The 22,498-nt window shown below is 37.4% G+C and overlaps 3 protein-coding genes across 3 annotated transcripts in view; 2 read left to right on the forward strand and 1 right to left on the reverse strand.

Annotated features, from left to right (window-relative positions):
- LOC107277119 (wall-associated receptor kinase 3) overlaps positions 1–1,648 on the forward strand; it is a 6,799-nt gene extending 5,151 nt beyond the window's left edge. The window contains exons 3-4 of the mRNA XM_015761885.3: positions 1–158; positions 397–1,648. The exon at positions 1–158 is cut by the window's left edge and continues 13 nt beyond it. Coding sequence (XP_015617371.1) covers positions 1–158; positions 397–1,430 — 1,192 coding nt within the window. The 3' untranslated portion in view covers positions 1,431–1,648. The remainder of the gene's footprint in view (positions 159–396) is intronic.
- Positions 1,649–9,648: 8,000 nt separating this feature from the next.
- LOC9272485 (ATP-citrate synthase subunit alpha chain protein 1-like) lies at positions 9,649–13,174 on the reverse strand. Its single transcript, XM_066305783.1, has 11 exons — positions 12,934–13,174; positions 11,916–12,092; positions 11,583–11,825; positions 11,417–11,468; positions 11,184–11,301; positions 11,032–11,113; positions 10,744–10,839; positions 10,550–10,672; positions 10,350–10,466; positions 10,116–10,232; positions 9,649–9,931 (listed from the first exon to the last, which is right to left on the reverse strand). The coding sequence occupies exons 1-11, from the start codon at positions 13,030–13,032 to the stop codon at positions 9,860–9,862; spliced, it is 1,296 nt and encodes a 431-aa protein (XP_066161880.1). The 5' UTR covers positions 13,033–13,174; the 3' UTR covers positions 9,649–9,859.
- A 1,319-nt stretch (positions 13,175–14,493) lies between these two features.
- On the forward strand, positions 14,494–22,285 carry LOC4351168 (importin beta-like SAD2 homolog). The gene is made up of 21 exons (XM_015761883.3): positions 14,494–14,740; positions 15,399–15,571; positions 15,670–15,840; positions 16,229–16,339; positions 16,430–16,507; positions 16,904–17,094; positions 17,160–17,220; positions 17,394–17,468; positions 17,563–17,640; positions 17,727–17,789; positions 17,859–17,942; positions 18,311–18,471; positions 18,639–18,678; positions 18,756–18,896; positions 19,036–19,155; positions 19,255–19,473; positions 20,189–20,362; positions 20,464–21,145; positions 21,248–21,447; positions 21,531–21,669; positions 21,764–22,285. Exons 1-21 carry the CDS (start codon positions 14,560–14,562, stop codon positions 21,937–21,939), a joined length of 3,318 nt encoding a protein of 1,105 aa, XP_015617369.1. The 5' UTR covers positions 14,494–14,559; the 3' UTR covers positions 21,940–22,285.
- Positions 22,286–22,498: the final 213 nt, after the last annotated feature.

The following is a 22,498-nucleotide window of genomic DNA, read 5'->3' on the forward strand; positions in this document are numbered from 1 at the left end:
TGATCCATCCACTTATAAAGAGAATCCTTGCCCTGGTGGGACATGCCATAACCTAGAAGGTGGCTACAAATGTAAATGCAACTTTGGGCGAAGAAAAGATAGAAAAAACAACAATTCCTGTCAACCAGTACTATCCAAATCAGCTACAGCGCTGATCGGTAAGACACATCCTAACTACTCTCCCCCCTCCCAAATCAAATAAACCTATTACTCCTATGATATGTGACACATTCTAATATTATGGATCTCAATAGACTTTAATTACTAGATTTATTTGTTCTGAGACAAAGGACGTACATAGTATAATGTATAAAAGGTTACATGTTACATATAGTTTTTTTACTCTATTAATTGTTAGTAACATCTTAATTAATTAGAAACACCATTTGTTTTCAGCAACAATATGTGCCATCGCAATTTCGTCCATCGTACTCATTTTCTTGCGCATGGAATATGAGAAGAGGAAGCTTAGAGATCATTTCAACAAAAATGGTGGTCAACTTCTCAAAAACATAGGTATTAAGATATTCACAAAGGAGGAGGTAGGCAAAATCACAAACAATTATAGTATCATTCTTGGAAAGGGTGGCTTCGGTGAGGTGTACAAGGGAACTACTAATGACAACCAGCAAGTTGCGGTGAAGCGCTCCATTGCAGTTGATGATGAGGCACGCAAAAAGGATTTTGCTAATGAGGTTACAATTCAATCTCAAATCAATCATAAGAACGTGGTTAGACTTGTGGGTTGTTGTTTGGAGACAAATGTCCCAATGCTGGTCTCCGCGTACATACCAAAAGGAAGCCTGCACGATGTGCTTCATGGTAATGGCAATCACGTTGCAAAATATAATCTCACATTACAAGTACGTCTAGAAATTGCTATTGAATCTGCAGAAGCTCTAGCTTACATGCATTCATCTGCTAGTCAGAAGATACTTCATGGAGATGTCAAGTCCAGCAACATTCTCCTAGATGATGACTTCAAGCCAAAAGTCTCAGACTTTGGAATATCTAGACTCATATCTATAGAGAAGAACCACACTAACTTCGTCGTAGGGGATATAAACTACATAGATCCTGTGTATATGAAAACAGGGATACTTACAGAGAAGAGTGACGTGTATAGCTTTGGGGTTGTGCTCTTAGAACTAATCACAAGAAAAAAGGCAAGGTATGATGGAAACAATAGCCTCCCAATAAACTTTGTTAAATCTTACATGACGGATAGCCAGGCAAGAGAGATGCTCGATGATGATATCACGTCACCTGAAGTCATGGACTGTCTTCACATGATTGGTAGGATCGCAGTTCAATCTTTGAAGGAAGACGTGGATGAGAGGCCTACCATGAAGCATGTTTTGGAGCACCTTCATTTGGTGAGAAAGGAATGGATGCAAATTCAAGGGCATATGAGTTGTTATCAAAGTTGATGATTATTGCATCACCACAACAACGCTTACGACAACATAGTTGCCTTTCAGTGTGAAGCTATATATTGCACTACTTTGCGCTGATGGTATACTTTGCATTATAAGATGAAATAATTCTGTTTGTAAGATTTATATATTGTGTTGTTTTTAGATGTTTAACTAAAGATTTGTATGTTGCTATCACAGCTAATAATACGTTGAACTTTGTAAGTTCTTTTAACTAAGGTTTTGTACGTTGGTATCATAGCTAGTAATATGTTGAACTTTGTAAGTTCTTTTAACCAAGGTTTTGTACATTGATATCGTAGCTAAATAGCTAGGTGGCCCACGTAATTGTACGGCTAGCACCTATACAAAATTTTCTATCTTTTTGACATGATTGTCTTAAAAATTTGTTAAATAGCCCTCTCATTGTCTTATGATTTTAAAATATCAAAACTAATCATTATCAGTTTTTCAATTTGCAGAATGTTTGATTTATAACATTGTAGTCATTATTTAGGCCAGGTCGATGATACCAAAATCTACGAGTGGGCAACAGTCCGGAAGAATACTGATAGCTAGTGGAATCAATCAAGCAATAGGTAGATAGATAAGTGAAGTACCCATACCAACTACATAACTACTTAACTACTAGGATGTGAAGTAGGAGATGGTTCAAATCAGAATACATTTTCAAGGAGTTCGCAGAGATCATTTACCTTGTAATCCTTCTTCAGAGAGTGAAGCAACTTAGCAGCTTCGATTGCTGGTCGTTGATGCACGCAGCCACTCGGGCCCTCCCGTCCGAGGAATCCACTACTGATTTGAAGGTTTATTCTTGTGTTGCTGCTGTATCTGTATAAATCTGTGGGTGTGAGTGCATGTTGTTATCCTGAAAATGCGATCGATGTTGCTTATATTCCCTGCTTCATTTTCTGGTTGCAGTCAGGTTCCTCACAAGCTGCTAAAAGTAAAAAATATCCTTCTCTGATGATAATTTTTTTTAGGTGATGATGATATCTGAATGCAGTAAAGTTATATACCCTACCTAGTAGTGCATATCTTGATTGCTTCTCTCTCGTGGAATTTTACTATGATTTGACTTATATAACTTCCAAATGACCACCAGTTTCAAGGTTTCTATATATCTTTTCTATAATATTTTAAGAACTGAAAAACTAACTCCTTTGAGCTATTAAAACCTCCGAGTATTGAGCATCAGTGAAGTACTTCTAGTCTTATCAGTTATTTTCAATTGTGAGCTGCAAACTTTGTTACTATCATGAAAGGCTGGAAGGCTCTAATTTCTTGCTATTATTAATAGTAACTAGCATGGTGGCCCGCGCGGATTACGCGGCTAGCATCATTATATTTTATCTCATATAATAGCATATATGTTTTCTCAATTTATTATTAAAATATATTAAAATGACAACACAATTTTAAATTTTGTACTAACTTTAATGTGTAATATTCATATTTTATTTTATATCGTGTTAGTTATTAATTATTTTTAATATCAAATTTTAGTTATTTCTAAATTATATTGCTATATGGACTCTAGACTCTTATTTCAATATTTTTTATTTTTTAATTCCGAATTTTCGTTATGTGTAAATTGTATTTTTATATAGACTCTAAGCTCTTATTCCAATATTATTTATTTTTGATTCTGAATTTTTATTATTTCTAATTGTATTTCTATGTGGACTCTAAACTCATCTTTTAATATTCTTTAATTTTTAATTTCGAATTTTAGTTACATCTAAATTGTATTTCTATATTGACTTTAGAATCTAACTCTACTTTTAATTTCGAATTTTAGTTGTTTGTAAATTGTATTTTTATATGGACTCTAACTCTACTTTTAATTTTATTATTTTTATTCTGAATTTTAGTTAGTTTTAAAATCCTATATGGACTTTATATTCTACTTCTAATATTCCTTATTTTTAATTCTGAATTTCTATTATTTCTTAATTGTATTTCTATATGGACTCTATACTCTTCTTCTAATATTCTTTATTTTTTAATTTCGAATTTCAGTTATTTCTAAATTGTATTTCTATATGGACTCTGGTCTCCTCTTCTAGTATTCCTACTCTCTCTGTTTCATAATGTAAGTCATTATGACTTACGTTATGAAATGGAAGAAGTAATTTTTTAGCTCCGAATTTCAACAATTTCTAAATGTATTTCTATATGGACTCTGTTTTTCTTTTTCTCCGATTAATATAAGAATTTCTAGGCCGTGAGAGCGAACGTTGAGACTCCTTTTTCTATTCCTTTAGTAAGTTAACTAGCTGGGCGGCCCGCACAATTGCGCGGCTAGCACCTATATAAAATTATATATTTTTTAATATAATTTTACTTAAATTTTATTAAATAGTTGTCTCGTTGTTTTTAAGACTTTGAAAGAAAAAACCTCATCATCCTAGTGTTTCTAATTTTATAGTTTTTAACAGTCACTAGTTGCTACCCCATATATTTCTGTTATATCCTTATTTATTTGCTTGCACGTTCTACCACTGTTTCTATTTATTCTCCTCGGAACCTTTAAAAATTGCATAATTTGTCATCCCGATAATTTTTATTCATAAATTATATTCCTACTTGAACTCTTATAATTTTTTATATTATTGAAATTTATTTTATTTGTTATTTCGAACTTTAATTAATCTCGTCATGTGTTCTAGATTATCTCTTATTTCAATAGTCTTTATTTTTTTATTAAAAATTTTAGTTATTTATAAATTGTATTCTAGTTGAGCTCTTATTTTTCTTTTTTTATTTTTGAATTTATTTTATTTTCTATTTCGAATTTATTCTATCTAGACTATTTTTTTAATATTTCTAAATTTTTTAGAGTAAATTTCACAAAACTACATATACTTTGACCAAATTATCGTAAAACTACATATTTAAGGTCGTATATCATAGAATTACAGATTTAGCAACAAATTTATTACAAAACTACAGGTTTAAAACTAACTATCACAAAACTACATATTTTAGAATAAAATTATCATAAAACTACAGATTTTAGGATTTAAATCCTTTGCACTAATGTAATGTTTGAGTTATAAATATCCAAGTTTTATGATTAAATTGACATTAAACCTATATGTTTGTGGTAACTTTGTTCTAAATTTGTAGTTTTGCGATATTTTACCTTAAATTGTAGTTTTGTGATAAAATTAGTGTTAAATCTGTAGTTTTGTGATATATCATGTTAAATCCGTAGTTTTGCGATAATTTGGTCAAAGTATCTGTAGTTTTGTGAAATTTAATCAATTTTTTATTTCTAATTTCAATTGTTTCAAAATTGTATTTCTACTTGAACTCTCTTTTTTATTATTTGTAATTTTTTATTTTATTTAATTTTTTATTTTAAATTTTAATTAATATCGTATTGGTTTCTTACTTGGTATCTTTTTTTCAATATTGCTTATTTTTAATCTCGAATTTTAGTTATTTTTAAATTATATTCCTACGTGAACTCTTATTTTATTTTATTTTTCTAATTTCGGATTTTATTTTATCTTTATTCCGAATTTTAATTAATCTCGTATTGGGTTCTTGTATGGACTCTTCTTTCAATATTCCTTATTTTTAATTCCGAGTTTCAGTTATTTTTAAATTGTATTCCTATTGGAGACTTTTTTTTTCTAATTTTAGATTTTATTTTATTTTTAATCCAAATTTTGATTAATCTCGTATTGGGTTCCTATAAAGACTCTTCTTTCAATATTACTTATTTTTAATTCCGAATTTCAGCTATCTTTTGATTGTATTTATATTTGGACTCTTCTTTTCTTTTTCTTCGATTATTGTAGGAATTTCTAGCCACCACAGTGAATGTGGTGCTTTTTTTCAAGGTTATTTTAATAATATAATAGATAGATAGATAGATAGATAGATAGATAGATAGATAGATAGATAGATAGATAGATGGATAGATGGAGTAGAGTGAAGAATTCATTTACAGGATTTCACTGTCAAAACCACACAATCTTAAATTTATAGCTTTTCTTTCCTGTGGAGCTTTCTCGTTGAACAGATTTCCGTGGGTACAAATTTTGTGTTTTCCTGTAGAGTGACTCACAATAGTTAATTTGAGCAGCAGTGCTGGTGGGATTACACCTGAACAGCAGTCTATGGCTCTTTGCCTGTAATTTCCTAGTGAATTTCTTTATTTATTATCTGATCAATATGCTAATCTCTATTGCCTCACTTTCTGTGTTTTTGTAATTTGTCATCTCTGCTCTGCTCATTCTCTCTGTTCCCTATTTGCAAAGCGTTCAATGTTTTGCCTATGAAGTTTGCAGTCATAAAAGTGAAATGAACTAGTAAAAATAAGAGAATGCAAGTTATAAGAAAGCAAGAAAGGTCAAGGTTACCTGCCTGCCAGTAGCCACAACTTTAATCGCCATGGACAGCTTCAATCTCAGGCAACACAAGTCAGTCGTCCGGTGCTGCAAGTGATCTCGAGTGAAGAGAACAATTTGACTGGCTGTTCCAATTCCATTCAGAGCCAGTACCAGCATTTTCTAAAATCAAAGAAAGCCCAAAACAAGGATCATACAGAAACAGAAGAAAAGAAAAGATAATCTAGGAAGAGTGTAAACAATGAGCTAGTCAAAGGAAAGGAGCTAAGCAACTTGCTAATAAAACATGCATGCATGGTTAGGCAAGCTAGCACATCTAATATTCACTTTTCTTGGGTGGAAATTACATTGTTGACCCAATAGTGAAGGTCTTGGATGTAGACAGAAGAACCAGGTGCCTTCATGCACAATGGAACGGAGAGCTAAATATATAAATTAACCTCAAGCAGATGATTCCTGTCTTACCAATGCATAAGAGCTCAGACATGGCGCTTAAATTGCCAGTGTGGATATCTGTTGTGCTTATTGTTTTGTTCAGTGTGACTTCTGCTTCTTCTCCAGTTCCGAGCAAGAACAATGGCAGCAACACCGACCTTGCTGCAGTGCTGGCTTTCAAAACATCAAATCTTATAAAATAAACAGCTAATAAATTCCTCAGCATAAATGCAAGGGATATGAGTAAGATAATGTTTGCATTAATATATGTCATTTATGGTGGGTTATTGTACCCCTATATGAACACCGGCAACAGTGAAGGTCATAGAAGTAGCTTATCAAATCATCAGGAGAACAAAACACTATAGCCTGATCTTGTGATGGCAATCATTTCCAAGAAAAATAACACAATGGCCCTCGGCTGCTTGGTGGCTTTTGTGATCTTGGCTGTCGCTCTCTCATCCTGCAAAGCGGACGGTTAGATTTAATTTCCTCTCTACAATGTCTCCTACAAATTTAAACATTGCTCCAAATCTTAGATCCATGTCAAATTTAAAGTTTGTATATATGTTTGACGGAGCTCGTGGCTCCTCACCGGCAGACCGCACAGGCCCCCCTTTGCCGGTTCGGCCGGGGGCTTAGGGTGAAATCTCAAGCTCTCTCGGTATGTGGAAAGATCGCGAGCCCCAAAAGAAACGCAAGACACGAGCGATGTATACAGGTTCGGGCCGCTGGGAAGCGTAATACCCTACTCCTGTGTTTTGGTGGATCTGTATATGAACAAGTAACAAGGTGTCGACCCGCCCCCCAATCGCTCTGGGATCGGATCTAGAAAAAGGTCTCCAGTCGCCCTTTCTAAGTGGGCAAGGTCCTCCTTTTATATCTCAAGGGGATACCACATGCCCCTCTCTCTTTCCAAACTGGACTGTTCTTTTCTTCATAAATGGACGGAGATCGGTACGGTTCCTGTCCGATTGCCCTTCTGACGGGACAGCCCATACCTACCCCCACTTTCGTCGGAAACAGGGACGACGTGGGATTATGGCTGTCCGTTGATGACGCGACCAGTGTCAGACCGGTCATTCTTGTCCACTACGCGTCAGCTTAGCAACGTGCATGTCTGCCCTTCTTCATGTAACATCTTGCCTGTAATGGTTAGGATGAAGCCTGGTATAAATCTAACCAGGGCTAACGTGCCATCTCTAAGAGATAACACGCTAGCTCCGGCTTGAGACGAGGGCCTAGAGGCTTTCGTCTTGACGGGATGGGGCAAGGCGTGCGTCAGACCGCCAGTCGCCACCTAACCCGTGATCTGACCGGTCTGTGACAGGTCACAGACCGGATAAAGGAACGCGCTGCACTGCGCTGCATGCAGCGTGACACGCTTGACCAGACTACAATAAATGCGGTTAGGTGAGCACCGCCGTGTTCACCTATCCCATATATGTGGTGCAAACTTCCTCAAGGGGTCAGGGTGCTTCGGCCCTCGGGGCCGGGGCAGGAGTAACCTGACCCCCCCCCTCGGGGAAATCAGGAGGAGGGCGGACACGTCACCCTCGGGCCCGACGTCCCCGAAGGTGCCAGGCCACGTGGGCGATTGTGTCTGCCTCAAGCCTCTGGTCACGATACTCCCGGTCCCATATCACCGACAATGTTAAACTACAATTGTTTAAAATATTTTATTTCCTCTAAAATATAAATAAAATGATTTATTTAAATATTACCAACGTAATCACAGAATTTCTACATTTAGAAATACCTAGCTTAAAAAAAATAAATTAGAGTTGTGCCGAACAAGGCCAATATACAGAGTTGTGCCAAACAGATTGAAGATTTTATAAGCGAAGATTTTTGAAATTGTGGTAGTTACTACAAATTTGTTTATCTTTAGTACCTACTGTAAGCATGGCATCATTCGTCCAATATGTATGTGTACCCAATAGTATATACATCATCGTATGACAGAAACTTGGATTTGAATGCATGCAGAAAACAGACCTTCAAATCACAGTTGCTCATTTTTTTTTAAAAAAAAATAATGAACCTTTTAATCTATCCCCGCTATAGGACAGAATATAGATGCAATAAAGCTAAGGCAGAATATATCTACCTAAAAACCTCATCTACTCATTTTTATTAGCTGGTTGAATTGACATGCATACAAAACAATTTGTATACCGTGAAAAGAGCAGCCGGCTTCCTTAATGGATTGGATTTCAAATCTGATTAGTCATTAACCCGTTAATAAGGACTCCACATTAGCACCAAACTGCACAGATCTTGGAACAAACCGCATGGTGGATGAGACGGGAGTAACTACTCCCGGTAGTAGTATATAATTTTCATATATATATATATATATATATATATATATATATATATATATATATATATATATATATATATATATATATATATATATATATATATATATATATATATATATATATATATATATATATATATATATATATATATGGCTATGATTATGACTGTGAGCTATTAGAACAAAACTGCAGGGAGAGCTATATGGCCGTACTAAAACACACATGCCCATAATCCGGTTGATTTTCTTAGTCATAAATATAGTTGATTGATTGATTTAGAGAATAATCTATATTCGCTTAATTGGTAATCATACGATAATTTTATGTTTAAAAGGATAGCGGTTGGATATATTGGATTTTCTTACTTTATAATTACTGTAAAACTATAATGGTAGAAACAGCTGTGCCCAAACAATGTTTACTGTAAGGACATGAATTTATTCCCCAGTTAAATAATTGTTTTCCCGATAATGATTAAGAGATTACTGCAAAACAATTATATATATTTAGTTTACTCCACAGTTAATTACATATATTTTTATACAAAATAATATTTCTTGAACTATATTTGTAAACACGATCTTGATGTTAGACGGTTCACAAAACCGATGGAATCTCAGTTTGTGATAACCGGTCGATATTAGCCGATCTTGGTTGTGAAAATTTTCGTATGGTATTCACTGAAAGGCGCCGGTTTTCGATCGGATTTATTGCTGTTTTTTTACTGGTTTTCGATCGGATTTTGGTAAACTTGTGAGGAGCGGTTTTTACTTCGAAATCGAAAAATTGAAACCTATTTTAGCAAACAATCTACCATTTGCAGTAGTTTATTGCCATAAACAACAAAAAGATACTACCAAGTTTTTCAGCACAAAAATGCTGTTGTTTGAACTCTTCTGTCGTGACCATCGTCTACTTGTTGCTGAGCATGATGACAATATTCAGATCCTGTAAAATGCATGTGCAGTACCATGGCTTAAACTTGAACCAAAACCATGGGCTAAACTTGAATCAGGAACACATCTCAATGTGAGATGAAATACAGCGCGATTGCATTGCAACAATATCACAATAAAGAAGAGAACAAATCAGGAAACGCTACTCTCACTTTTATTGCATCGCAGTAGTAGTTTCAGTACATCAATAACCTATCCAGATCTCGTCCAAGTATAACATGTATCAAGAAACAAATCAGCCATCTGCAGAGAACTACTGCAACTACACCACACTCTCATCCATGTCGCACCCATCACGCATTCAGCATCTTGCCTGCAGATCCCAGAACTTGCATCTTCATTTATGCTGCGGCCATAACGCATTCAATTGCTTGCTTGCAGATTCCAGTCATCGTCGCTTCTGGCCCATACACCTGCAGTGATGGGTTGTTCAAACAGAAATCAGCTCATCCGTGTTGTGTGAGGGATGGTCAGGATAGTGATTCAGAACCACCAACAACAAACTGATAGGTTTGCCCATTTGCATTTATGAACTTCAGACATAACAGGTCTTGCATAGCAAAGAGAGAGGTGCAGTAGGAGACACTAGATCCGTACCTCAATCGGGACGCCGAGTTCTGCGCCAAGCTTGCGCATTTTAGCCAGCCCAGTTTGGTAATTTGGACCACCACGTCGGACATAGATGTGCATCCTTGCAGCCTTCAACTTGGATTCCTGAAAGCAAGTTTCAGATTCAGTTGACAGTCAACCAATCAGATGAACATGTGGAACTGGTGATAAGTTTTAGAGAACATTGGCCACAATTCGAGATTTAGGGGTCAGCATAGCTACCTTCTCTCTTAAGGCCCGAATGATGCCGCTAAATGTGGCCCCGACGTCGGTGAAGTTAGCTATACCCCCTCCAATGAGAAGAGCTCTCTTGCGGCCATCAGGATCAGCAGTCGCACACTGCATTGAATGTTATCATTAACAAATTGACATAACAAGGGAGTGGAGAGAAATGTGGTTATGGTTATATCTTGAGTGCTTACATCAAGTACTACTCTAGCATACTGCAGAACCTCCTCCTCGTTGGGAGCACCGCTATACTCTGCATAGTTTTCTAATTCTGAAGCATATCCCAAATCTCCGACATGGTAAATAAGAAAAAAAAACTTAATTTCATGAGAGTAGCATGAAATCCTTGAACAGCTAAGTTAAAACAAGGGAGGAACTCAAAGCTTACTGTATCAGCATATATGACACTGGCACCACCTCCAGCAACCATTGTCCAGATGCGCCCCTTTGGGTTCAAAACGGTGAACTTCAGAGATGCACTTGTCTGAAAGAATAAGGTCATTATATCACATTTAGCAAATAATTCAAAAAAACATATAGTGCTGAGCCAGACTGCCAGCACTCCTATCTGAATTCATGTGCAAACCTACTGATGATATTATACAGGCAACTCATACTTAAAAAAGATTGGGGAGGAGGCTTGAAATGTGAAACGTGTAATTTGAGATGTGGATACCTTCTCATCCAAGTCATGGATAAAGCCTTCTGTAGAACTGAGAACTCTACCGAATGGTAGTGGGAATTCGATATTTCCCCACCTGAACAGTGACAAGAAATGCTTAATAAAACATTCGCACAGAGGCATGTATGCTAGAGAAGCAATGAGACTTACTTCTTGAAGTTTTGAAAGCTGCTGTGTCATCTAATTCTCCTCTCATGTCCAGAGGATACGGCTCTCCATTCACGATGGTAAATGGGTTCATCTCGAGAAATGAGAAATCCAAGTCTGTAAAGGGAGCATATTATTATGGATACATGATATACCAATACGCTTATTATTACATTTTACAATTAAAACATTACAACAAATGACAAGTGAATTCTATATGCATCTTTAATACCTTGGAAGACAGCAAAGACTCCTTTAATGAAATCACCAATTTTTCCACGTGCCTAATGACGAAATGTACAGTTCAATTATTATAAGCATGTGACAGATAGAAGTACTCCTCAAATGAAATCAACTGAATGAGGTACAAAGGCAAATAATTTTAACAGGACAAATACCTCCAATGGAAGGGTAGCAATCAAGGGAGCACATGCATCAGGTGTCATTGGCTTCTCAGTGGAAAGAAAAATTGTCTTAACCTTGTCCCAGTTCTCCTCAATTTCTATTCCTCCACACTCTGAGAAGCTAATGGTGCTGCCCAGCCTCTCCGAGACAATAGAAAGGTAGTATTCTTGATCATGGGGTACAAATGGCTCCACAATGAAGGTGGTGATTGGAGCCTTGCAGCCACCCATCTCGACCTGAATAGCCACAATAGGACAGAACAACTTAATTTATCAAGCGAACAGAGAATAAGTCAGATTTTAAAGGCGATAGCAAAATTGAACTACCTCAACTCCCAGCCTCTCCTTCACAAACTCCTTGACTTGAGCAATATCTAGGTTGAGGGCCACAAGTCCGCTCTTGCCACGCTTCCCGAACAGCATGTCGGGCTTCACGACCAACTTCATGGTTGACAGCCATGGCTGCTGGTTTACCAGCTCTGTGAAGTCCGTCGATTGTGTAACCTTTTTACAAATCCCAGAATCAGCCAAACCGATATTTTTAACTTCAAACAAAAATATGCTATGTCAAACGAGAACCGTAATTAAGATTAATTTCGCGCATAGTGCAATTTGTATAATTCAAAATCAGTCAGTTTAAACTCCCTAGTGACCCCAAATGTGTGAATGTAACAAAAGGAACTATCTGCTTGTATGTAGTATTTCAGAGGAAATCACTCTGCATCAGGACAACATTCAAGTGTCAACATCATGACCAGTTCACCACCATACGGACACCAGTAATGAATTAATTAACAATTTAGACATACAAAAAAAAAACAAAAACAATACTGCAAGACAAAACTCCAGTCTCCAGATCTAACAAAGAAACCGATTCTTTTGCACTACTGCCAGTACCAAACTGCAAGCAATAAGCCGTACTAGTTCCAATCAAAATCGCACCTTTGCAAGTTACCCTTCACATACAGAACCAAGAACATTTCCATTCTAAAATCAAAATCCTGTCAGTGAGCCCATCCACAATGCCTACCAGCACAAAAATTGCATCGTCCTACGACTTGTACCCAGATCCCCCATTTCATACTATCACCATTGTATTTTATCCTAAACAGAGAACTATCTTCTCACGAATTAACAAATGCCAATGCCTCATTGAGTAATCAATATCGAACCCAAAAAAGAAAGACAAACCAGATCTTTACAGTTTACACGCAACCAGGCCAAATCACGCGGGCCCAAATCAGGCCAAAAAAAAAAATGAAAAAGCGCCAACCAACCAGGGATCACCGGAAACAACAGCTAAAACTTTGAGATCAAGAAGAAGAAGAAGAAGAGAGAATCGAACCTGGGCGGAGAGGATCTGGAGGTCGATACCGGCGAGGCGCTTGAGGTGCTCCTTGAGGAGGCGCTTGGAGTCGTACTCCCGGATCTTCTTGCGCGCCATGGCTCGGTTAGCTGCCGCCGCGAGAGGAGAGGCGTGGGTTCTTGAGGAGGGTTCAGCAAACCAACTGCAGAGGTAGGTAGGTAGGCGGAGTGAACGAAGCCAACCAAGATGAAGGTGGTGGTCTTGGTGGTGTGTGCACGTTGCGTCTTTGGGAGGAATGGAATGAATATAAAGAAGATGACTCGCTGTGTTCTAGATTGGATCTACTAAGTAAAAGCAAACCTGCAGCATCAGTGTAGAAGAGAAGCATTAATTAATTGACTAAACTACTGCTAATTGTGATATGCATCCTCCTGAATTAATTGTCTACTGAAGATATTGTGATATGCACACCCTGTATGAGAATGAGACCATGTTTATGACCAATCGGACCAGATTACATTGTGCTGTGCGAGAATAATGGTTTCTGCCTTTGGTTTCCTTTTCCATCTTTTGGTGTTTCTTGGTTTGACAGTGGATGGATTAATTACGTTATTAAGGAGAACAATTCAGCAGACAGACTAGTGACTAGTGATTAGACTGTTGAACAGGTGTTGGTTTGTTTGATTTTGGTTCAGGAAAGGTTGTTTTGCAAGAGAAGCGAGAGGGAGAGTTTGGTGTTTGGTGAGTAGATGGCAGTTGCACAATCTGCCTGCTTGCTGGTAGCCTTGTTGTGCTCCAGTTAGGTAGCAGGTAGATGTGATGACTTCTTTTCTCTTGTGTTGCTGTTGGTCCTCTGATCTACTGCAGTGTTCAGTTTTGTTTTTCTGGCCACACATCCTACCAAAAACCGGCGAAATAGCGATGATATGGGCCCAAAAAAATGTGGCACTCTGGGCCTGTGATTGTTCAGACAGTAGGTATGGGCTTAAATATTTGGGCTGCTCCCGGTTAGTATTTGGGCCTGATTTATATACGAACAGAAGCTGCAAACACGTTGTATATTTTAATCTGAATTTTTATAGTATATTTCATATAGCTACAACTATTTTTTGTAAAAAAAAAAAAAACTATCATTCTGTTACAACGTTAGCTCAAAATTTTCCAAGAGAACTACAGCAATATCGTATGATTTATAAAATAAACTACAACTCTATTTGAATGATAAATTTGCACTCACCTGTCATATATACTATACATGTTACTCATTCTGGTATGAGTTGGCTCACATGTCATAAAACTTATAGGAAGATAAAATCATAGTTTTTTAATAAAATCTTTGCTATGTTGCAGTTTTGGGGAAATACCAGTTAAAGTTATAGTGATAGTTTTGAAAAGAAAATTTACATTGTAGTTTTGTATGATTGTTAGTGTGTTCCAGCATGTAAATAGTGTATTTGTATACTGTTGGCTATTAGTGCATAGTGGGGATTGATTGCTGAACCACTGTTGGCTGGATCCTTGTTCCATGGCATCTGGCGCCAATGTTTCCCGCCAAATTCCTTTCCTTTCCATTCCCTCCAACTCAACCCCATTCTCTCTGGAGTCTTGCTGGTCAAAAAATATCCTCAAAAAAGGAAAAGAAAAAAGAACTAGGGTTTACGCTCCATGGAGGTCGAAGCCCAGACCTCGGCCGCCGCGGCGGCGGCCGGCGACGAGCTCCGGTCGCTCCTCTCCGCCACCCTGAGCCCCGACAAGGCGGCGGTGGACGCCGCCACGGAAGGGCTCTCCAGGATCGCCGCCTCCTCCGACCCCCGCTTCCCCATCTCCCTCCTCGCCGTCGCCGCAGGTACCCTCCCCTTTCTCGTTGTAGCTGTGCTGGTGGCGTTTCCATGCCAAGTGCTACCGTGTTCGATTTCTGCGGAAGCTTGTGGATATTTTTGCTTCTGCTGGGGAATTTGAGCAGTGGTAGCCTGGATTGTAATTTACTAATTTGTGGAACTCCATGCAAAAATGAAAGCTATTTTGGACAAATCACTTATGCATGTTTGATGTTTGTCTGTCTATTTTAAATTGCCACACGCAGCACCCAAAATCCAACTCATGATTCGATAAACTGCAGTTAGCAAGTGCGGGAGACTATTTATGTGCATGTAAAAACATAATTTTGGGAAATGGTTGGTGCTCTGTCCATGGAGACGAATATATTGATGTTCTTGTTTCATTTTGAGATATTGTACAGAAAAATGGAAATGTTATACCAGTATTTAGGCCTGGTTTAGTTCCCAACTTTTTCTTCAAACTTCCAACTTTTCCATCACATCAAAACTTTCATACACACACAAACTTCCAACTTTTCCGTCACATCGTTCCAATTTCAATCAAACTTCCAATTTTAGCGTGAACAAAACACACCAATTTTAGTTGTGAGTATATGTGTTCTTTTTGAGCAATCAATGCTCAGGCAGGCAGCCCACCTGACCTTTATAATTGAATTGTGCTTATAGCTGATGGGGACCAAGGAACAAAAGTTGCTGCAGCAACATACTTGAAGAATTACACACGCCGAAATATTGACTGGGGGTTGTCATCACCTGAGCTTTATAAAGAGTTCCGTGATCGGCTCGCCCAGGCGTTGCTTCAAGTGGAACCTTTCCTTCTTCGAGTATTGATTGAAGTTGTATGTCTCATTTCTACTTAATTTCTCTGCAACTAAATTCCTCACTACCAAGCCTTTTTTGGGTGTTATCTTACATCCTTATGGTTTGCATCAAACAGTTCCGCCAAGTCATAGAAAAAGATTTTGTCAAGGAAAATTTGTGGCCTGAACTTGTCCCCCAGTTGAAGCAAGTGATCCAGAGCAGCAATATAATAAGTCCAGGCCAGCATCCTGAATGGAATACTATCAACGCACTCACAGTACTTCAATCTGTTGTTAGGCCCTTCCAGGTATATCTCATGGACTAATATTTCATATGCTGTATGCCTTTGTCGCATGTTTTTGAAAATCAAATCCTTCACTCTCAGATTTTAGTTTTTGTAAGCGTGAACATTTTATTTTAACTTCATTTTATTCCTTTTTTTTTGTTAAAGGACTCCTGTCTCTAGCTTGTCCATACAAGACATAACTCTGTTGATATTTGTGCAATTGTCTGTTCTAATTGCATAATACTTATTGTACACATTTCAGCTTACAAAGGGAGTAAATAGTATGCCTTAAAGCTTAAACTTACTTTACTCATTATAGAGTTTTAGCATTCCTGTATCAACAACTACTGCACATAAATATTTTAGTAGAGCGGATTTCTTATTTATTTCTAGCTGTGTTATCTTACAGTACTTCTTGAACCCCAAAGTAGCAAAAGAGCCTGTTCCACCACAATTGGAGCAAATCGCATCTGAGATTCTTGTACCACTACAAGTGACATTCCATCACATTGCTGACAAGGTTTTGTGTTGCACTCTGCTTTGCTCTAAATGCTGTACACATGCTGATCTTTCCTGAACTTTTTATGGTGTGTGGTTCTGTGGTCAATAGGTTCTGTTGTCACATGATGAGACTAATCTGGAATACGAGCAACTCCTACTCATCACGAGCAAGTGCATGTATTTCACTGTAAGACATGGTTCCTTCCTTCTGTATTAAAAATACCATTATGACCATAACATACTATCATCATACGGTAAAATGTAGAAACTGCTATTAATAAACCATGTGCTGTTTGCATAATTATATTGAAGAGTGCCAATTAGCAACATCTGGGAAGGTTAAGAGAACGAAAGGTTGGGCTGAGACTGAGGAGTATAATGTGTTTGAATAGAACTTAAAGCATTACTGTTCATGTTTATGTAAACAATTTAGGAATACAATACTGAGTTTGTTCTTTTGGTTCTCCAAATGCTGTACTTGAATTACTGGTATATTTACATTGTTTTAATTCCATAGCTAACGTTTTGGCATGCATGATTATTAACTTGCTATGAGGGATGCCTAATTGTCATACTCATGCAGGTTAGGTCATACATGCCATCTAGGGTAAAGCAGATTTTGCCTTCCTTTTGCAAAGACATGTTCCGCATACTAGAATCACTGGATTTCAACAGTCAATATGAAGATAGAGCCACAACAAGGCTCAAGACTGCAAAGAGATGCCTCATCATACTTTGCACACTTGTTACTCGTCACCGGAAACATGCTGACGAGTACGTACTTTAATGTTTATCGTCATTCTTATCCTTTTAGAATACTAACCCTCCAGTTTTCTCAGCCAGATGGCACATATAGTCAACAGCGCAACCAGAATATCAAGTCAAAGCATTCATTTACATGTAAGTTCAGTCAGTGGTTTGTATAATCCTTTTATTTGTACAATGTGATGAAGCCCAAACATCATGAACCCGAACTAAAGCATGCTAGATTCTGAAGGTTGCGATGGTCATCAGTCATCATGATCATTTCCTAATTTATTTGACGAGATTCTGAGAGTGCTTAATGATTACAGAAACTCGGCCCTCTCTCTGATCGGATCATTTCATTGTCATTTGATGTAATTTCTCGTGTTCTGGAGACAGGCCCTGTAAGTATTTACATTATGCAGTTAAACTGAACCAAAATCATGATTCACATTTTTTTATGTTTGAATTTGATGGGTCTGTGCTCCTTGGTTGCAGGGATGGCGACTTGTTTCACCACATTTTTCTTCACTTCTGGATTCAGCAATTTTTCCAGCTTTAGCATTAAATGAAAAGGTCAGCTCCCTGCCTTTTTCGATAGGAAACACATAAGTACTGTTTCAATATGTAATTTGTTTGGTTTAAACTTTATCTGTGTGCAGGATATAACAGAGTGGGAAGACGATACTGATGAGTACATGCGGAAAAATCTACCTTGTGAACTTGTATGTACATGAATCCATCACGCTAATTTTCTCTCTGGCTTTTGTGTTCACTGATATATTTGCTGGCAGGACGACATTTCAGGATGGGCTGAGGATTTATTCACAGCAAGAAAAAGTGGTATCAATTTACTTGGTGTTATAGCCCTATCGAAGGTTGTGCCTTTTTCCATAGTGGAATGGAACATAATAACAAGTTTAGATCCACCAGTATCTTTTAACATTGAATTGCTATATTAATAAACCCTTTGATAAACTGTTCCTTCATAATTCATAAATCATTATAAGGTATTACAGCTTTTGACTAGCACTGGTAGAAGGATAACAATATTCTTTTTGTATTGAATTCCATTTGCATCTATCACAACCTGCAAGCATACATACTTAAAATGCTATTAACAACTGTATGTTCAATCTACCTAGTTCACACATTTTCTATCTATCACCTGAACCTTTTCACTTATTGAATTGAAATAAAACGTTTAAAGATGTTCTACTCATGTATTAGCATTTTCTGGCATCAGGGCCCACCAGTTGTATCTGCAGCTTCTAAGCGTAAGAAAGGTGATAAAAGTAAAGGAAAAGGAGAAAGGAGCTCCATTGGGGAGTTATTGGTTATACCATTCCTGTCAAAATTTCCTATACCTCCCCAGGGGGAAGATGTGTCATCAAAGGCAGTGCAGAAGTAAGAACATAATAATTACTTGTTTTAACCAAGAAAAAATGGTAGCAAAAAGTCTAGATATTTGTATCTCTCATGCTTACAAGTGAACTACAGCATATTCGTTTTGTTATTTTCCCATATTTCTATATAGTTGGAAGTTCACTTCATTTCACTGTCACTCATTCCAGTTATTTCGGTGTTCTAATGGCATTTGGGGGCCTCCAAGATGTAAGATTCAGAAGATGTGTGTTTTGTGTTTTTTTGTTAGAATGAATACCAATGAATTTCAGTAACCCATTTTGCAGTTTCTGACTGAGAAAAAAGATTTGACAAATACAATCATTAGGAATCGTATTCTTCCACTGTATTCCCTGGATCCATGCAGTCCATATTTGATTTCTGCAGCAAACTGGATTATTGGACAGCTTGCGTTGTGCCTACCAGAGGTTACATTTTTTCCTTCATAATTTTATCATCCAGCCTTATGAAATAATAGGTGAAAACAAAAGGCTTCATTAATATGTACGTTCCAATGTTCCATATATTATATATTTGATTTTCTGACTGCTGTTTGCTTGGATGTAGGCCATGAGCACAAATATTTATCATTCATTAATGAAGGCATTGACGATGGAGGATTTTGATGAGTTGAGCTGTTATCCTGTTCGTGCTTCTGCTTCTGGTGCCATTGCAGAACTCATTGAGGTAAGGGTTTATGTGATGTTGTCAATGGATTTCACCTGCCACTTGGAAGTTGGAACTATGCTAGTATGCCACTGAGATATTTCTTTGTGCCTCATGCAGAATGGTTATGCTCCTCCTGATTGGCTTGTCCTTTTACAAGTGGTGATGAAAAGGATAAGCGTTGAAGATGAAAATGAGTCTACTCTTTTGTTTCAGCTTCTGGGCACAATAATCGAGTCTGGCCAAGAAAAAGTTTTGCCTCACATTCCTGAAATTGTATCTAACATAGCCAATACCATAATGAAGCTATTGCCCCCTGTGCCAGATCCCTGGCCTCAGGTAATTGCACATCTGTATCCTCTATTTGTCAATACGTTAGTGTTTTCTGTAAAAGGGAAAATAAACATTGCCATATATTTAACTGTACCATCAAGTGTCATTTCCATTATTAATATTTTTGTTGTTTGTATTAGGGATTAGAATTTTACTATATTATTGCTTTGAGTGGTAGATGTCTTGAAAGGTAGGAACTGTTCCCAAATTTAGCAGATTTGGTAATAGGTATACTTATTGAGAGTGAAGCTCAATAAGTAGATTATGAGCATTTCCGGGCTTCTTTCGTTATAATTATTAATTAATTACGACTTAAACCATCATGTGCAATCACTAGTGAACATTGAGCACACATCTTTCAACATGCTCTCTGTTCAGGAGTGATGTTTTGGGCACAAACAGTATCCAACATGCACCTTTGACCTTTATTTTTTGTATAAATATCAAAAAATGCTTGTGAAGAATCAGTATTTTCTCATGAAAAATCTAATGGTTTCATTTTGACATGACAAATATAAAAACTATTTGACACATCAGTGCTCAAAGTTACCAAAGTTAATAAAGTTGACTATGACAATTTCTAAAATGTTGCATATTTTCAAGCGGAGGGAGTACATGCGTTTTATAACCCATCTGCATTATATTTCAAGATTCCTATGTGTTCAATTCATATAGGAAAAATTCCCATCAAACCAGCAGATTTACATGTATATGCTTTTAGGCTGTTGAACGGGGTTTTGCTGCACTGGTATCGATGGCTCAAGCTTGGGAAAGCTCTGCACCAGATGAAAACAAGGACATTGAAATGAGGGTCTGGCAGTCAGGCCAGTTTGCTATCGCCCAAACATTTTCGCATGTGTTACAAAAGGCTTGGTTGCTTCCAGTTGAGCAAATGGTATGCTACATTTGCTGTTTATTTTTTAGCAAAGCTAAATGCTGTTTATTGAGGCATTCATGTGATGAAATCTGCTTGATTGCTGTTAACATTCATTCCAGGGGTTATCTGTTTGCTCTTCATTGCCACCTCTGTCATGTGTAAATGATGCTTCTATTTTACTTGAGTTCATTATGAGGTCTATCACCTCTATGGAAGAAACTGCAAGTATGAAGGTGTTTGAGCTAGTAGCTATATGGGCTGACATAATTGCTTGTTGGGATTCTTGGGAGGAAATGGAGGATCAGGGAATTTTCAATACAATCAAAGAAGCTGTTAACTTCCATCAAAACTTTGATTCTACTGGTTTCTTCCTGAAAATACTCCCTTCCCGATCTGAAAATAGTTCACAAAGTTCAGTCATTAGTTGGGTTTCTAGTTTTATAACCAGGGCCATTGAAGCTTACCCATCTGCAACATGGAGGGCATGTTCATGCATGCATACACTGCTGCACACTCCTAATTTCTCTCTTGGAGCAGAAGATACTAGAATGACTCTTGCTGTATCCTTTGCGCAAGCAGCATTCTCCCGTTTCAAGTCTGTATCTGACAGCCCTTCTGGGATATGGAAACCACTAATACTAGTCATTTCGTCATGCTACATATGCTACCCTGATGCTATTGAGCAACTCTTACGCAAATATGACAGTAACGGTTATGCGATATGGGCATCTGCATTAGCACAAATCTCAAGTAGCTCTTTCAATCCTGGCTTGTCATCTGAATCCGAGATCAAACTAGCTGGTAAGTAACTACTTACTGATCATTGGAATGTTTAATCTTGTTCATGTTTGGTCTGTCATCCTGTGAAGGTACATCCTGAATTTGTTTTCTGTTATTGTGCAGTGTTAACGTTAGCAACTGTAATTGAGCGTCTTTTGGCCCTTTCTACGGGTGGCACCAAACTGTTGCATGATTGCTGTGTATCATTGATGGAGTCTTGCATCCATCTGAAGGAAGTTCAAGAGGATGGGGATGATGGTGATGGTGCAGAAGATCTTGATGATGATGATGAAGAGGAGGAAGACACCGATGAAGATGATGAGGTAACTGAGCAGAATCATGATTTGTATCTTCTATATTCATGCCCAACCAAATTGATTGAATATCACAAACAACATATAATCAGGATTCGGATGATGATGATGATGTACGCGAAGAGACAGAAGAGGAATTTCTTCAAAGATATGCAGCGGCTGCCGCTGGTGAATCAATTGAAATTGTTGAGGACGGTGACATTGATGATGAAACCCAAGACATTGAATTGGGTAAACCCGAATTATTTTCTCCATCTTAATCTTGCCTCAATAGTTCTTTTTTATACATATGTAACTTTACTTTCATCTCTTGGAGCAAATGCAGGTTCCCTGGATGAAATGGACGTACAACAAGTGGTTCTTTCGATGATGAAGATTCGTCCTGATCTCATTCGCGCTCAAACATTTCCGGATGGCCTAATGGAGAGAATGGCAGAAACGTTTCCTGAATATGAACAGTTGGTCCATGTTCATCGGCAAGCCTTGGCGATACTACAATAGACTAGTGTGCAGCCTTGTTATTTATTGTTTCTAGTTTCTTTTTTTTTAACTTGTAATATATTTATCTGTGTGTTTATATATTTGTATGGAATGGTTGGCCGATTATTTTTTATGGTTAAGGCGATTATTAACTATATTTTGTGATTTGGATCGGAGTAATCTGGCGGGCATGATCTTTTAGGGAGTTCAAGGGTAGTACCATGAGCAACACATGGGTTTGCTTCTTGGTTCCTACAACTGTACTTCACTGAGTAGTATGTAAGCTCCTTGGGAGATGTCATGCTTGCAGTACTAAAGAAAGATTTAGCACAACTTTATTGAACTTATAGCATTATTATTTTGTCTATTTTAATCAACTACAGCTGGATTGATCCGTACATTAATTAGTTCATTTCATTTTCTCATGCATGTTTCCGTTTTGTGGCAGCAGCAAGTCCCTTCCTGAATGCAATAGGCGTATTTTCCGTTTAAGCTTATCTTATCTCGGCAGGCTCCACCGTTCATGCAAAGATAGGATTGAAGCAATAATCTGTATTAAAGGCAAGAAGTTAAGCAACAA

This window comes from Oryza sativa, chromosome 11 (assembly GCF_034140825.1).
Source record: "Oryza sativa Japonica Group chromosome 11, ASM3414082v1".
Taxonomy (NCBI): Eukaryota; Viridiplantae; Streptophyta; class Magnoliopsida; order Poales; family Poaceae; genus Oryza; species Oryza sativa.

What these genes read in the sequence shown, in the direction of transcription:
- LOC4351168 (XM_015761883.3), top strand. Translation starts at nt 14,560, where the DNA reads ATGGAGGTCGAAGCCCAGACCTCGGCCGCCGCGGCGGCGGCCGGCGAC. An exon ending in CTTTAGCATTAAATGAAAAG is followed by an intron (nt 17,641 to 17,726) that starts GTCAGCTCCCTG and finishes ATCTGTGTGCAG; the next exon opens with GATATAACAGAGTGGGAAGA. An exon ending in CATTTGGGGGCCTCCAAGAT is followed by an intron (nt 18,679 to 18,755) that starts GTAAGATTCAGA and finishes CCCATTTTGCAG; the next exon opens with TTTCTGACTGAGAAAAAAGA.
- LOC9272485 (XM_066305783.1), bottom strand. Translation starts at nt 13,032, where the DNA reads ATGGCGCGCAAGAAGATCCGGGAGTACGACTCCAAGCGCCTCCTCAAG. An exon ending in AGTCTTTGCTGTCTTCCAAG is followed by an intron (nt 11,302 to 11,416) that starts GTATTAAAGATG and finishes CTCCCTTTACAG; the next exon opens with ACTTGGATTTCTCATTTCTC. An exon ending in GTGTCATATATGCTGATACA is followed by an intron (nt 10,673 to 10,743) that starts GTAAGCTTTGAG and finishes CATGAAATTAAG; the next exon opens with TTTTTTTTTCTTATTTACCA.